Source organism: Eurytemora carolleeae, unplaced genomic scaffold (assembly GCF_000591075.1).
Source record: "Eurytemora carolleeae unplaced genomic scaffold, Eaff_2.0 scaffold231, whole genome shotgun sequence".
NCBI classification, from domain to species: Eukaryota; Metazoa; Arthropoda; class Copepoda; order Calanoida; family Temoridae; genus Eurytemora; species Eurytemora carolleeae.
This window is the reverse complement of record NW_019396122.1, coordinates 199,548-217,623: the sequence shown is the minus strand read 5'-3', so window position 1 is coordinate 217,623 and position 18,076 is coordinate 199,548. Positions and strand designations below refer to the sequence as shown.

The following is an 18,076-nucleotide window of genomic DNA, read 5'->3' as shown; positions in this document are numbered from 1 at the left end:
TACTAATGTTCTAACATTTGGTGATTTGAACATTGAAACATTAAACATTACTTTGTTGTGGGAAGGATGCGGAAGGAGGAAAAGTTGCCAAATTATAAAGTACAATAAACTTTTCGAAAACTTGTTTTCTAAAAAATTGTTAATAATGATTTAAAATACCGATTTAAAATTGTGTATCTTTATTTACTGATTAAAATAAGAAAGTTAAGTAAATAAAACCATCTACAGAGTGTGCACATTCCATGCAGCAGTGAAGTGGTGTAGTGTTTGAAACAATTACATCATTCCAGTACAAAGTATAAGTGATCTAAACACATATACAGTAGTATATGTACAACTACATTGTACGTGCATAAGAAGTACTGTACAAGATTCAATACTGTTTATACATACTACAGTGTACATAACAAGTATTGTACAATTGTACAATTTTAAATCTTGTGAAAGTTTAATTTCAATATGTCCTTTATTTTACATAAGAAATGTTGTACAATTTCTACACTCTATTTAGTGTACATAAGAAAATTAACTTTCAATACTTATTAATCTTTACAGTTCACATTATCTTAATGAAACATGTACACTCCATATACTGTACATTGTGCATTATACATTGTACATTGTAAACACTAATTTAAAATTAGGTCTGTGCACTGTATAGTCCAGCCTTAAAATGCAAAATATTCCTGATGAAGAACCCCGAAAAAAGTATATTTATAAACATCAATATATGATTACAATGCATGATCTTGGTCAAATATCTTTCAAATACAAAATTACATTTATATAACTTTAATAATTCGGATTGCAGGGTTGATTAGTAAAAGCTACGGAATCCAACATTATCAATCTCGTCGAAATTCTTTTTGCTGGGACGTTTCACAAACCGACCGAAGCCAGCCCGATCGATTTCGTCAAAGTTTCTCTTGACAAAGCGGCCGAATCCTGTACGATCAATTTCGTCGAAGTTCTTCTTGCTGACAAATCTTCCGAATCCAGTGCGGTCGATTTCGTCGAAATTCTTCTTGACAAAACGTCCGAATCCAGTTCGGTCGATCTCATCAAAGTTCTTCTTACTCTTTCCAAAGGTGAGGCCACTAAAAATTAAAAACATTAAATATCTGATAACGTGGAAATATACTTTTATACAAAATACTATCTTAGTAAAAGCTATGATAATAACATAATTAATATTTCATGGAATAAGTCTGTAGTGGTTCCTCAGGAAACTTTTCTTGTCAACTTTCATAAAAGTATTTTCATTCTTTTTAGTTTTATGACAAATGTTCAAATATACTATTTCCTACTTTTTATAGTTCTAGATAGTATTTATCTTGAATTATTCAAAATACTGATTTTTTATTTCAACATTTATTTTCATCGATCTTTTCATCCTGATTGATTTCTTTTAATAAATAAAGAAGAAGTCAAACCATGGAAAAGATTGAACCTTTGATACAGGAGGGGTCAAACCATGGAGCGGATAGAACCCTGGATACAGGAGGAGTCAAACCATGGAGCGGATATAACCCTGGATACAGGAGGAGTCAAACCATGGAGCGGATAGAACCCTGGATACAGGAGAAGTAAACCATGGAAAAGAAAGAACTTTTGATTTCAGAGAAGTAAACAATTGAGTAAATTGAACCCTGGATACATGTGAAGTAAACCATGGAACGGGTGGAACCCTGGATACAGGAGAAGTAAACCATGGAGCGGATAGAACCCTGGATACAATAGGAGTAAAGCATGAAGCGGATAGGACCCTGGATACAGAAGAAGAAGACAACGGAGCGGATAAAACCCTGGATACAGGAGAAGAAAACCCGGATAGAACCCTGGATACAGGAGAAGAAATCATGGAGCGGATAGAATCCAGGATACAATAGGAGTAAAGCATGGAGCGGATAGGACCCTGGATACAGAAGAAGAAAACCCGGATAGAACCCTGGATACAGGAGAAGAAATCATGGAGCGGATAGAACTTTGGATATAGGAGAAGTAAACTATGGAGCAGATAGAACCCTGGATATAGGAGAAGTAAACCATGGGGCGGATAGAACCCTGGATAAAGGGGAAGTAAACCATGGAGCGGATAGAGCCCTTGATATAGGAGAAGTAAACCATGGTGCGGATTGAACCTTCGATTCAGAAGAAGTAAACCAAAGGATCTGAAAGAACTTTGGATACAGGAGAAGTAAACTTATAAGTGGATTTAGCCCCGGATACAGGAGAAGTAAACCAAGGAGCAGAAAGAACCCTTGGTACAAGAGAAAACAACCTATGGAATGGATTTAACCCTTGATACCGGAGTAGTACACCATGGACCGGATTGAGCTGCTATTGACCAAAAGTTCCAATAAAAAGGTTAGCCTAGAGTTGGCAGACCTTATTGCATAATTTCTCAAGTCTTGTTAATAAAACCATGAAACTATCATGACAATAACCAAAAGTAATCATTCAATATCAAAACTTTCTTGGTTTAGTTCTGTGAGGCAAGGAAATCAACACTTTCAATTTCAATCTTGTAGACGAATAAATATACATAGACTAGACCTTTTTTTCTTATTGAATGTAATTACTGATATTGTACATTTAAGGAACTTTTTATAAATTGGTTTTCAGAATATCAGAATATATAGATTTTAATAGACTGACACAAAAACACTGTAATCCCATGGAAAACCATGGAGAGATATATTTCATTAGTTTTCTTGTGTTTTCATATTTTGATCTTTTCCAACTATTTAACTAATCAATCCCAGGGAGAATTGCATGCAGGACAGAAAGACAAGAACTATAGTTTCAGGACTTTCCTGACTAGGGGAATGTCTTCTGGGAATGATTGGAAACCAGGTTTAACAAGTCGGGAGTCCTCATCGGCATGAAACTTTTTAATAATGTTTTTCCTCGATCTATTGTTTATCAGTGTTTTAGTTAATTAAGAAAATTGTATTGATACTTTAAAACCATTAAAAATATATTGGAACAAGGAATATCTAGAAAATTGATGATAATACATAAAATCGCAGCATTTATAGACTTTTCCATTTTCTATTTTAGATTAAGTGCATGATAGGATTTCCAAGAAAAGTTTTGAAGACCAGTATTTAAAAAAAAAGATTTTTGCTTTGCTTTTCTGTTTTGAAGTTTTAAGTTGGGAACACAAATTGAAATTTAATTATCTTTACACAAAAGAAATAATAATTTTGGTATTCTTTGAATCACTGGTAGGGTTTTAAACCTATTCAAATTTGAACCCCGTTAAAGTTTCCTGCTTTTAAACATGAATGTACTGTAATTAGGAAGAGTGTTATGAGGGCTTGTTTTATGTTTATATATTAAATATAAACCAAAGAATAATGCACTGTCACCACCTTAGCATTATCCAGGAAACCAGAGCTTGCACTATGCATGAGGTGAAAGTAACTGATTAAATAGTTAAAGTTTTAAAATTTTAAGATGAATTTTTTTTAAAGTTTACACCATTTGGGTTGCATAGGGATTTGAAATGTTTGGGGCGAGTAATAAGTTCCAATTAATAGTATCTTAATTATCAAGAGTTCAATTGAGTAGTTTGTAGTGTGGCGTATTATAATTTCCACCGAAAAATGTAATCCTGTAAAAAAAAGGTGGAAAAACTAAGCAATGAGACGACTTGTCTAAGTTGTGTAATCTATTTTTCTACCTAAACTGGATCCAAGGTTTAATTTTCTTTTTTCTGAAACCATGTTGCTGTCTCGTGAGTTTTAAGTTGTTTAATAAAGAAGAAAAACTGAGGAAACCGCAAACAGGCAAAACAAACATGGAGTTTTTTATAAAGACAAGTAAACATTAATCAAGATATAAAGTTTTTTCTTGTGTTATTAATTTACAATAACAAACCTAACCCATAATTATCCGTTAAAATATCACGAATATTTTAAATAATTTATTTTTTCTTGACTTATGAATTCAAAACAAACTGATTATTAGCCTAAAAACTCTTAACCTCTCATCCCCAAATCCTCATATCTTTGCATCCTGATTTATAGATTAAACAAGCAAGTTTAAACTATCAAAGGTTTAAGTTTGAGGCTGGTAATCAGTTCCTTTATGCTATATTGGAAAAGCATCGATACTACATGCAATATCAGGGATCAAGATCCTTTCCAGAAAATCAATTTAGTGATAAATATATTCAAGATTAATCATTCCTGTATATTACAAAGCAGAAAGTCTGACTAATGTGATAAACAATATTTCATCTTTTCCTTTGAACCCTCTTTCCTTTAAAGTGATTGTTTGGCGTACTTTTAAGTTTTTTCCAACATTATTCTTTAAACCTTCGTCTAAATTATCCATGCTTTTGTATCTAAAAATTTATAATTTTCATTTGTGGCTTCTTTACAAAAATGCCTTGCTAATTATTTAAGCAGAGACAGCAAAAAAATTCCGAATTTTTCACCTATAAAAATGACGATACTTTTTCCTCAATGTTGCTCAAAGGTTTAAGGGTACCATTGATGCATTGTGAATATTTTAATAACAAGTTGGAAAGAGAGGATCAGTGGATGATGATTAGTTCCTCCAACTGAGAAAATTAAATGTATGTATTCTCTGCTGATCTAGGTTCGGGTTCAACTATAGAATCCTGAACTCCTCATTAACACCGGAGATAGAGAGCCTTGAAACCATTCAAGTTACTGAGGAGGACATTTCACCAATTCATTGTTGCACAAATTAGATATCTTAAAAACTTCTAATGGAAAGGCAATAAATTGCGGAACAGTACATGTTTTTTATAATTTAAAAGTTTATCTAACTCAAAATGTTGACAAAATACGGCATAGAAATGAAATTCTAAAACTTTATGTCGGGGGCCCTTTTGATTTCTAAACATTTTTTAAAAGTTATTAAACATTTTGAGAGAAATCATAAAAGTAAAAAATGTGGTCTTATTTTGCACAAAGTATATGTACGTCAATTAAAATAAGGTGAACTGTAAATGTCGAAGAAAAAATTTAATATTCCCCTTTAAAAATACATGTTCATATTTTAGATAATTTGGATTGCGTGCCAATTTTGCCTGATTTCAATCAAGAGAAAGAATAGTATTTATTGATGTTTTCAAAATAACAAAGCTTTTATTGTCAACGCCAAAACTTTTATTCCACAAAAGTAATTTGATTTATTGTTTAATCTATTTTTAAATGGGTGTATCCGGTGTCACATATCAAATCATCTTTCCCTCGCTGTTCATCTCCCCTTCTGTTGTAACCATTTCATGACGTTGTTAGACATCAAAAGCACTTGTTATGGCACTTGACAATTTTATTAATATATTTTTATTGGGAAAAACATTAAAAATTATCTCGAATAAATATTGTTTGTTTAATTATTTGAAAGGAAGACATCATTTGAGAGGAAACAACTTAATTTTTCTTATTTCCCCCCGTAATAAAACATTTTAGAGCTAAATGCACGTTTTATTATGCTAATTATTATTTGTTCATGTTTTACAAATGCTTTTTATTTCTAAAATTGTATTGAAGTGGTTAAATCTTAAAGGGGAGATTAAATGTCGCAGGGAAGATGAACTGATTAAGAACACCGGAGTGAATTGATCCCATCCTTTATGGTATCATAGTATACACTTTATATTCTCTTTCAAGGATTTTCTTGATTTTCTTGCTAATTTCAAGAACCAGAAGAACGGACCATTTGGAGTTCATGACAGGAACAAAAAATCAACCAATCCTAACTACCAAACAGACTATGAAGACCATAGAGATATCTATTAAAGAGAAAGGTAGACATTGGTTCAGTCCAACCCAACTCTGCAAATATAATCAACCTTCATGAAAAGATAACCTGCTACATTAAATACAAAAACCACGTTTTAAATCAATTTTAAAGTTTAAGCTATTGTTGGTGTTACAGAAAGTACATTATAGTTTGTGAATAGTATTCTGATTACTATATCTCTTCATGGTATGATGACCTATTACACCTAGAAATTATTATTTCCTAGAGCTAACACGAAATATGAAATATATTTATTTCTTACAATTTTACTTCTCCTTCCATCGGTTTACTATAAGTTATATGAACATTTGTTCATCAACCATTTCAACTTCTTAAATTATTTTTTTCTAAAATTATGATCAAAGGCTTTAATCTTCTTTCATTTAGATTTTCTGCCGGAAAAGGTACTTTGATGGTTTACGTATCAACAGAAAGACATTATGAATTTTAAATTTTTTTTGCATCAAATATTTTTAAATATCTTTGAAAATTAAAACTTTTCCTGTATCATGTTTTTATTCTCAATGGAATTACGGTTTAGAAAATAGGTTAAAAGAATGGTTTAAATTAACAGTATACCTAGATATTTAACTTTAAAGAAATGTGTAGACCTTTTTTTGAATTTATGTTGTTGTAATTACCTTTAATATTTTAATGATCGTTTCTCGAGTAATTAAAAATTGAATTCTATATTTGCTTTCTGCAAAGATGCTAACAATTCTCAACGTTTTGTTCCGTTGCTATGAAAATGCAGATGAGCAGATATGTTTTGAAATTTCAAATATTTTTAAACCAAACTTTTTAGGTCTTAAATTGTGAGAATATAAAAAACTCTCATATTGTCGGTTTTACCCTTGGGTTTAATTCTATTAAATGCAAAGATTTTAAATTAAAATTGCAAAAAATAAAAAAAATTACCTCATAGCGTCAAACCCACGCTTGGTTTCAGAATCACGGAGAATATTTCCGTTTCCAAGGTTGTCCATCTGACGGAGGATATTTCCACGTCCAAGGTTGTCAAGTTGTCTAAGAATATTTCCACGTCCAAGATTGTCCAATTGTCTTAGAATGTTTCCATCCCCAAGGTTGTCAAGCTGTCGGAGAATGTTTCCGTCTCCAAGGTTGTCAAGTTGTCTCAGAATATTTCCCCGTCCTAGGTTGTCCAGCTGTCTAAGGATATTCCCCCGTCCTAGGTTGTCAAGTTGTCTTGAATATTCTCCTTCTCCGACATCTTCCGGAAGTCTGCTGTCCTCTGAATAAAGTATTCATAAATAAATAATTCGACTGAGTTCAGGACTTTTGATTGAGCTCAAACCAATATACAACGCTTTAAGTTTGAACTTAATTTACAAAACGAAAACTTTTAATTTACAGCAATTAAGAAGTTCAAAAACAGCTGACTTGCAAATTTGCAAAATTCTCATTGGTCGAGAGCAAATTTGTTGGCATCTGATTGGGCCCCCTTGACAGACATCCAGAAGGAATTAACTTATTCGGTCGGAACAGAAAAGATTTAACATGTTTAACAATATTAAAGTTATGTACTTAAAAACTTATATTAATTCTCTAAATAACTAATTCACATGTAAGTTAGCTAAGCTTACACGTGCTCTATAAGATGGAGTTTATTCACAATCACACAGTTTTCAACAAGATCCCATTAAAATATTTTCTTTTGAGCAAATTTTTCTTCGTGATCTTTAAAACTATTCTTTTAAACCTAACAAAGAATTTTTAAAAAATATATTCATCCCATTTTTTTACACGACAAAAATGTTTAAGATCTTAGTAAAGTTAAATATTAAAAATGTGACATTAACTGCACCTTGTGCACTTTGTAGATTTGAAAGTAATGTTTAGTAAAAAAAATTTGGAAATAATTTTAGATTTGAGGATGATCTTACAAATTCTTAACTGATTTCATAAAAATGTAGCATTTAGTACATTTAACAGATCTAATGAGAAAATTAGACAAAAACCTCTACAAATTACCTTTTACTAATCATATGTGATGATCATAATTAGACCTAAATGACGTGTTTCTGATTAAAGCTAATTATTGTTCAAAGCTTCATAAATCATCAATGTAATTAATCATTAGTATAAATATAGGTTTAATTACTACAATATATTAGGGGTTCCTGTTAATCATTGTTTTTAACTTTAAATAAAATGATATGAAAAATTATTTCTCTTTACTCATACAGCGTTTAGCATATGAAATGTTTTTTTTTTCAGTTGTAATCATAAAATTTGAGATTTCTATCGCAAGTTAAAAAGATGTTCCAAGATTTAAGATAAGTTAAAAGCAAAAAAGCCTTTAAATGTCGTCTTCCACATAGATGGTTACCCATCAAGGAGATGGCCTTACAGAATATAAAGCAGCATTTCTCTTACAGGCTTGGTTTCAATTTAAAACGTATTTAATCATTTATTTCCCAAATTATTAAGTAGAGCATATTAATTTTCAAGGAAAAAAGATCGACTAAATTGAAGCTTCAGATCGTTATATTTAAAGAGTTTTTGGTCGTCATTAAAGTAGTATACTTTGTGGGTCACCCTGTATAATACTTGTTAGTGGGGCTCAATTTTCTATTATCTAAATGATAATTCATCGAACTTTTAGGGCTCTGTAATAAATATTTTTATTATTTTCTTTCACTGATCATATTCGTAACTTGTATTTGATGCTATTTAGTTTGAACTACTGCCTTTTTAAGTTTGAACTATTGACTTTTTGAACTATTGGTCGTCTAAACTATTGCACGTGGTACCACGTGTAGTAGTTCAAACGACTAATAGATCAAAAATGTCTGAGATCACTATATTTCTGCCAATTTGAGCCATATTGTTCATTAGAACTATTATTAAAAAAAGCCAAAATGAGCCGAAAAATAGTTCATATGATCAAAATAATTGTTTTAAATAGTTCAAATGAGCCAAAAAATATTTCATATGATAAAAAAATTGATTAAACGGACCAAAAAATAGTTCGAATGAGCAAAATATAGTTCAAATGAGCAAAAAAATAGTTCATACGAGCAAAAAATAGTTAAAATGTGCCAAAAAATAGTTCAAATGAGCAAAACAATAGTTCCTGCGAGCCAGAAAATTGCAGCGCAGCGCTCGGCCTCCTGTCCTAGCTGCAGCGGTTGGCCCAGAAAGTTTCTTAACCTAACCTAACCCTAAATGTATACTAATTTTGTTGAAAATTGTTGAAGTTTTTTTGGCTCATTTGAATTATTTTTTTGCTCATTTGAACTTTTTTTTTGCTCATTTAAACTATTTTTTCTCATTTGAACTAATAAATGCTTCATATTTGATTTCAACTATTTTTTTTGTCATTTGAATTATTTTTATGTCCATGGTGAAATATTTTTTGATTATTTAAACTATTTTTTCACGAAATATAAAATTTTAAATTGCATATTTAATAGCTCAAATGAGTAAAAATTTGTTGTTTGAACTAGGAAATGACGTCTTTATCAGTAGTTAGAATGAACAATAGTTCAAACGATCAATATTTCAAATGATCAATAGTTCAAACGGTAGTAGTTCAAATGCGGATCCATGATTGTATTTTGGAGAATGAAAATGTTTATATTCGTTTTTAAAAATATTTTATAACCATAATAATACCTTTAATGTCCAAGCACTTTACACACTAATTGTACAGGGTGAAATGATGAATGTCGCATGATTTTGCGAAATTAAAAAATTTCAATTTATTTAAACAAAAAGCTTTCCTCGTTCAAAGGAAAAGAAAGATCAATGCATGCAGTCGATCCATTAATATTTTAACAAATCTACTATACAGTTGTAACCTATAACGCACATAGATCCAGACTGCTAAGAAAAATTTGCATTAATTTTAAGACTGGGTCCAGTCCAGAAATTCTACCTTACTAACTCTCTTATGAATTTTTGTAGCCCTAGACTTTTACATTTAAGAACTGTAAACCTCCTGCTTTTAGCCTTAGCATAAAATATATGCTTGTCAAAATTCTTTTTGCATGAGAGCACGCAACCTTTAAAACATTTCATTGTACGTCGTTGATAATAGACATTCCACTGCAAACTAGACAAGAGAAGAAGATCAAATTATTGCTAGATTACTTGAACAACTTTGTGACCTTTTAGCCCATCTATTTTGATTTTACACTCAAGAAATGAAATTTATCCGGATACACATGCTAGAAATTTAAACATTTTTGATCTTCTCGATAGATCTTCAATTTAAAAGGATTTATGATGTGCATTTTAGATTCCATCTATATTTGATCTTTATACTGTGTGCTAGCTTGGGAACCCAGCATGGCCCAAGGGAGTCATAACTATTCCCACCGATTACCCGCCCCTTGTCGTAAACTACGATTTTAACTATTTTCCCCGATAAAAGTCGACCCACTCAACTTAAAATATCATAACCAAACTAAGAGATTCCCGTAGTTCTACCGAGTTCCCCAATCAAACTTTAAGGCAAATCAGTCCAGGGGCTCCTGAGTTATGATCGGACAAACAAACAAACAGACAAACAGAGATTACAACTTTATTGATATATATAGATAGTGTATCGTCATTTATCTATCATTTATGTATAAAATATTGGATATTTAACGTTTTATCGTAATTTGTGGACAGTAGATATTATATATTATTGTTGGATAATTTGATACAGTGTATAGGACATGGTATATCTGTGAAGTTGTAATCTATGTTTGTCTGTTTTTGTGTATGTCCGATCATAACTATGAACCCCTTGACAGATTGGCCTAAAAATTGTGATGGAGGGACTGAGACAACCACATAAATGTTCCTAGGTTGGTTAAAAAATTCTAAATCACAATTTTAAAGGAGAAAGTTTAGTTTCCGGCTAATCTTGAGTTCCAAGCTACGCCTACTTTGTCTATGAATATTTGACATTCGCTTTTTTCGTAAAAATTAGAAATTGCATTTTACTAGATCTTGTATAAGTAGAGCCTACATTGTAGACTGCAGAGTATGAATATGGCAAATGAACATTTTTGTATAAGAAGTGTTATTTAAGTACGACCTACATTGTACTTTTTGAAAATTATACATTAAATCTTGCTAGATCTAGAATATGCAGTGTATGGCAGTGTAAGGACATTTGTTTACAAAGTATTTTTGTCTTTGTAAACATTTTATTATTGTATTTTGCTAGTTCTTGAGTAAGTTTTGCATGAAAAAAGGACATTAGTATAGCTCTCCGTATTGCTTAAAACGTTATATTCCAAATATTATGTTAGTATGGATGAATTGAGCTGCAGGGGAACCAGGGGTCCTGTTTTAATTACTTCAATAAACTAAACTAAATGACCGGAGAATAAACAATACAGAGAACAGAGCCCGTTCTCTCTATTATAGATACTAGTGGTCGTGTAGTTCACATACTTTGGGGGACAATAGTTTGGCCGCTAGATGTCTCTCGTATGAATTATCTATCTATCAGATAAGAATTTTGCGTGAGACTTCTAGCGGCCAAACTACCCAAAGTACGTGAACTTCACGACCACTGTTTAAACATTATTATGGAGAGAACAGGCTCAGGTGAAAACATGAAACTCACATTTTGTTACTTTTTTATCCGAATTTCAACTGCAAAAAAAAATATGTAAACCATTTTAAAAAATGCTACATCAAAGCAGTTTGTTTTCTTAAATATACAAATTAACTTATTTCAATCGAGTCAATCAGCTGACACTCTACTTAATGCGAATAAATTGTTTAATTCACGTTCGAAGGATCGTACATTTTGTTAAAACTTTATCTACCAGTCTTAAATGAAAATGGGAGGTTCTGTATTTGGAAATAAAAATAATTGTTGGATTCCAGTAACACTAAACAAATAACACTAAAATGTTAAACAATATTTTAATGCTAAAATAAAATTCTAAAAGTGTCGATAAATGTTCAAACAACATTAACTACATTCTTTAAACAGTGTACAGTAGTCTGTACATACTTGTAGAGTTGTACACTGTACACATAAGGAACATAAGGAAACGTAATCTGCAAAATGCTCCACTGTGGTCCCCACAGGTATTATTGAGAAAAAAAGAAGTTTTGGAAGACAAAGATGCAACCGATAAATTCCTTTTTTATGTACTGTAGTATTTTTGCATAATTTAGACTTTTTCTTGTGTGTCTAGATATCTAGATAAGGCCGGGTGTGCAATGTAAAATCTTTGTGAAGGGTTGAAACTTTTAATTAAATTGAATTATGTTCAGGATTTAATCCTCTAAACACTGTACACACCTCAGTGGCAATAAAAGTTATACTTTTTAATAGAAGAGTATGTGCCTGATAAAAAGTCATAGATCAATATGTTGTAATCGAGCTTTGCTATTGGTAAAAAAAAACACAAAACGCGACACTCTGAAATTCTATTATATGTTTAGTTAAAACTGTAGATTTAACGAATTTAAATGAGTTTACCCGAGTTAATTTAGAGTTCCGTAAATCTAAAAATTCGCAGTTAAATTTATAAAAGTAAATTTGTTTTAGAAAATTTGTTTCTACAATCAATATTTGGGATCTAGAGTTCACTGGGTAGATAAAACAAATATTAAAATCTAAAATTCTGTGGTAGGCGATTATATCAATGCAATTAAGACGACTTCCAATTTCAATTTTGATTTATATCAAGCTTTCAAATCGCATGGACACACAAAAAATGAAAACAAAGACAAGCTGTCAAATAAAAAAGCTTCTCTTTAATTACTTGTAAACTTGTAATTCGAAAAAAGCATGTTAACAATAAAAAAGTCGTCCTCATTATATTGGTATTATCGCCTGCCACCGAATTAAATTAATATTTATTAAAAACTTGCTAAAAAATTGTGATCAAACAACTGGTTGTAAGGTCATGAAAGTAAAAATGAGGTAACATCACGTCACACAATACTGGGATTATGAAATGTAAATAAAAAATAAAAATCTGTTCTAAACCTGTTTTAAACCTGTTTTAATCCTGTTCTAAACCTGTTTTAAACCTGTTTTAATCCCTGGAGAAATAATTAAAATCAAACTCACCATTAATTCTTGGTTCTGCTCCATCAACGGACAGGATCTGAAAAATATAAATTCTTAGTTTACTAATTTAATAAATCTAAAAGTTAGGATGATAACAAAAATGGTATTTTCCAGGGGCAGATACAAAGGGGGGGGGGCAGGACCTTCGCAACCCCCTGATCCGGATTCAGGGGGGGGGCGTCCTGAGATTTAAAAATAGCTTTTCAATAGCACCTAAGGGAAAGAAAACCTAGTGCAAAACAGGAAAAATATCTATCTTAAAAATCATGTCATTTGTAAGAATTCTTAATTTTCACTTTTCTGTTTTTATCAACATCAACACATTCTCCAGATTAGTTCGCTGCGTTATTAATTCTCTTTCCAGACAGTTCTACTCTTTCAATTCTCTTTCCATATAATTCTACTCTACCAATTCTCTTTCCATTTAGATCTACTCTATCAATTCTTTTTCCATATAATTCTACTCTACCAATTCTCTTTCCATATAATTCTACTCTACCAATTCTCTTTCCAGATAATTCTACTGTATCAATTCTCGTTCCAGATAATTTTACTCTACCAATTCTCTTTCCATATAATTCTACTGCACCAATTCTCTTTCCATTTAATTCTACTCTTTCAATTCTCTTTCCATTTAATTCTACTCTTTCAATTCTCTTTCCATAAAATTCTACTCTACCACTTCTCTTTTCAGTTAATTCTACTCTACCGATTCTCTTTCCATAAGAATCTCTTTTCTACCAATTCTCTTTCCTTTTCCGCTGGACTACAAATGCCAGATACTTCCGCTGTTCTACGAATTCTAGCAGTTCTCAGAAATGTAAATTAAATGTTAATGTCCAATATTCGATGCTAGAAAATATTAAAATCAATTAGGTTTTGAAAGCTATGAAACCCTTCCCTCCATCCTCCCCCACCCCCCGACTCTGGAAGAAAAGGTTAGAATGGAGAGAAACCTCTTAAAGTATGTTTTTGATTTATAATGCATAGAATACACTGTGCAGAATTTAAATCAATTAAGCTTTGTAAAATTATTGTTTTCAACACTTATTTACATTTCTTAAATAAAAATAAATCAAACGGTTCAAATTCAACATCTTTGTAACTCAAGTCTGAATACATTTTTCTACGAATGAGATACATCAACGCATTAGAACGTAATTTTTTTAATGAAATTCGGTCCTAAATTGAGGCTATATGGCATCATCTACTGGGTTTGTTTAAGACACTCTTAATTTTTCATCGAACTCTCTTACTTTTCTTTTATAGCTTTAACTATCATTATTTACTTTTTCAAATCAATTTTTTTCTCTTTTTGGTCCCTGTAGCCTTTTTTGATTGACTCAGTCTCCATTGGGAGCTAAATACCCCTAAATATCTTTTCAGTTAGTTTTCAGTTCTCCCAGGGGGGGGGGCTAGCCTCTAATATTACTTATTTTAGAATCTGGATACAATAAAGTACAGTAAACAAACAGAACGTGCTGTTCTGCAGATTATAATTTCTAGTTCGTCAGAAAACTAGGGATTACAGGGATTAAGCAGTATTATTCTAATTGAGCTAAGGGTAGGGAAGGAAAAAGAAGAAAGAGAGAAGGAGAAAGGGAAAAATTGAGGACGGGGGAGAAATATGAAGGGTGGAGGAGAGAAGTTGAGAAAATGTGTAGGGGACAAAATTGCATGGAAAAATGGAAAACAGGTTGAAGAGGGAAGAGGAGAAGGGGGCAAGAATACAGAGAGGGTAAATGGTATTAGGGAGAATTGGAAAAAGATTCATGGAAAAAGGGGGAGGGAAGCAAACGAGAAGGGTGCAAAAAACAAGGAAGGAAAGGGAAAAGAATGCAGTGGAGAAAGAGAATTGCAGTGTGGGAGAAATGGAAAGGGAAGAGAGGGAGAATGGGAAAGGGAAGAGAGGGAGAATGGGAAAGGGAAGAGAGGGAGAAATGGAAAGGGAAGAGAGGGAGAATGGGAAAGGGAAGAGAGGGAGAAGTGGAAAGGGAAGATAAGGAGAATGGGAAAGGGAAGATAGGAAGAATGGGAAAGGGAAGATAGGAAGAATGGGAAAGGGAAGATAGGAAGAATGGGAAAAGGAAGATAGGGAGAAGGGGAAAAGAAGAGAGGGAGAATGGGAAAAGGAAGATAGGGAGAATTGGAAAGGGAAGATAGGGAGAATGAGAAAGGGAAGATAGGGAGAAGGGGAAAGGTCGAAGCCTGGTTTCAGATATCATGTTCTTCAGTAATATAATTATAAGGTATAGTTAAATAACATTCCACAGGGAATATTTATTATCAAGAAACAGAGTCAACAATTGTTGACATGTCTAATGTTCACTTCAAAGCCAGTAAATTTGTATTTGCAACTTTTAATCCAGTGTCGGCCATTTTTCTTTTTAAGTTATTTCAAAAAGAAGTTTCCTTTGGACACATTTGGTAGGATTCTGAACTAAAAAGTAAGGGCCAAGCAGGATTATGTACTCAAAAGTAAGGGGTAAGTAGGATTATGAACTGAAAAGTAAGGAGTGCATAAACGTAAGGAGTAAGCCGGATTCTAGCCAAAAAGTAAGGGGAAAGCAGGATTCTAAACTTAAAAGTAAGAGTTAAGCGGGATTATGTAAGCCAAAAGGTAAGGGGTAAGCAGGATTCTGAACTGAAAAGTAAGGAGTAATAAACGTAAGGAGTAAGCAGGATTCTGAACAAAAAAGTAAGTGATAAACAGGATAATCAACTAAAAAGTAGGGGGTAAACAGGATACTCAACTAAAAAGTAGGGGGTAAACAGGATACTCAACTAAAAAGTAGGGGGTAAACAGGATACTCAACTAAAAAGTATGGGGTTAACAGGATACTCAACTAAAAAGTAGGGGGTAAACAGGATAATCAACTAAAAAGTAAGGGATTAGCAGGATTCTGAATTAAAATGTAAGTTGTAATAAATATTGTTCAATTTTCTTATGTATATTTTATCAGTTTGTCTGCTGAAAATTGTGACAGTTTGTCTACTTAATTACAACAGTTTGTCTGCTGAATTGTAACAGTTTGTCTGCTGAATTGTAACAGTTTGTCTGCTGAATTGCAACAGTTTGTCTGCTGAATTACAACAGTTTGTCTGCTGAATTCCAACAGATTGCCTGCTGAATTCCAACGATTGTCTGCTGAATTACAACAGTTTGTCTGCTGAATTGTAACAGTTCGTCTGCTGAATTGTGACAGTTTGTCTGCTGAATTGTGACAGTTTGTCTACTTTATTACAACACTTTGTCTGCTGAATTGTGACAGTTTGTCTGCTGAATTGTAACAGTTTGTCTGCTGAATTGTAACAGTTTGTCTGCTGAATTGTAACAGTTTTTCTACTTAATTACAACAGTTTGTCTGCTAAATTGTGACAGATTGTCTACTGTAGTGCAAAAACAGTAATAAATCTCTAAGCTCTTTAAAACCTTTATTTGCGTAAATTCTGTCCCCCCCCCCCCGCCATACCTTTGACAAGAGGATAAACTTGAGTTTTGTATTAATCACCAATATATGGACGGATAAAAATGATAAATAAGTCACGATCAAACCACAATTATCGATAAAACAACCCAAATTAAATCGAGCCAAAAACCCCACTTATTTCAAAAGTTTTGAAAGCCTGCAGATTTGATTAAATAAAGATGTTACTCTAGTTGACTAACATAATGAAAGTTACAGATTTTTTCTATTATTTCGAAATTTTCAATAATCTCAAAAGATCCTAAATTAAAATTTTGGATCATGAATAGATTTAATTAAAATATAAACTATAAATATATCCAAAATATCTCAAGTTCAGTTTTCAATCCCTTTTTAAGTTTTTTTTTCAGTAATGCTTTTGATAATAGCAAGGTGAGGCTTATATCGGCGCTTTGCGCCCTCCTGTGGCTCGGAAAGTCGCAATTTCTAATCGTTCAGCGTTCTCAAAATTTTCACGGATTTTTCTGTTTCAATTGACGCATTTAAAAAAATACTAAATATCGACATTTCGTATGGGACATATTTTTATTTTTGACATAAAAAATGTATGCCTGAACAGTTCATCTGTTTTGACGTTTATTGAATACAGATAGACAAGCAAGCTTAAGATGTTTAATTGATATCTAGTAAAGCCATTAAAATTTCAGTTTTAGAAACTCTACAATATTCGCATGTTTTCAAATTATAACTTTGTTTTAAATAAATTTAATTATGCACTGTTTGTCCTCATGCGACTCCGTTGGGAAACTAATAATTAATTTAGCGAGAGTTTCCGTTCTACTGGAGAGGACATTTTTGTATCTACCTGCACTGCGGAGAGCAGTAAACAAAGGAACCCTTCTCTCTGCATATCAGGGTTGGAATGAACTGCTCCGGTGACGGTTTAACCTTATATTGGCTCCAGGTTTCGGGTTTTTGTCTCCGGCGGCGGTCTCTCCAGTAATCTACAGGTTTCAGAAAATGAATGGAACATTTCTTCCCCCCCCCCACACCTGCTCGTAAATCTGTATCAGTTGAAATAAAATCAAATTAAATTGTTTTATTAAATAAATTAGCATTTTAATTATTTTCCAACCATTTTACTACTCTGAAGAGAATGGCTGCTAGGGATTCCCGAATGACGGAAGTCGTATCGTCCCAGCTCCAGTTTAACACAAATATAAAATAAGATTAAATTATCCAGGTTCAAGGTTTTTACTTTCCCACGCATATTAAAGTTTTCATTTGCCTCTAGAAAGGATTTCTATTTATTATTAAATTTATTGTATTTCAGAGCGCTTTGCACGGTGCACCCTCTTAACTTTCTAGTTCTAATTTATTCTTTTATTGCAGTCATTCTCTAACTATAGATCATTGAACAATGTATTTGGTGCATTTTTTACCCCTATATAAATCTAAAGAATAAGAGTAATTGTCTAAACTAAACCTATGCCATGTAAGGTTCAACACAAAATGTTGTCTCAATAGATTCAGCTGATGCATTTTTGTTAGACATGGAAATAAATATTTCTCCTAGGACCTCAGAGCTCTTTCAAAATTAACCTTTTTTTCTTTTTCTTTTAAACAGATTATTTGCAAGTTCGTTCTCTAAAATTGATATGAACACTACTTCAAAAACGGACGAACGTGAAGGACTAGAAACTTGTTTACAGTGGTCAACTGAACATGATAGTAGAGAAGTGGCTTAGAAAGGGTCGTCGATAGCAATTAATTAATGTGTATCAAATATGGATTTTACGACTTT

The 18,076-nt window shown here is 32.2% G+C and overlaps 1 protein-coding gene across 1 annotated transcript; it reads right to left on the bottom strand.

Annotated features, from left to right (window-relative positions):
- Positions 1-690: 690 nt before the first annotated feature.
- Positions 691-17,235, bottom strand: LOC111695603 (orcokinin peptides type B). Its single transcript, XM_023464983.1, has 4 exons — positions 17,138-17,235; positions 12,845-12,881; positions 6,706-7,039; positions 691-1,097 (listed from the first exon to the last, which is right to left on the bottom strand). The coding sequence occupies exons 1-4, from the start codon at positions 17,180-17,182 to the stop codon at positions 818-820; spliced, it is 696 nt and encodes a 231-aa protein (XP_023320751.1). The 5' UTR covers positions 17,183-17,235; the 3' UTR covers positions 691-817.
- Positions 17,236-18,076: the final 841 nt, after the last annotated feature.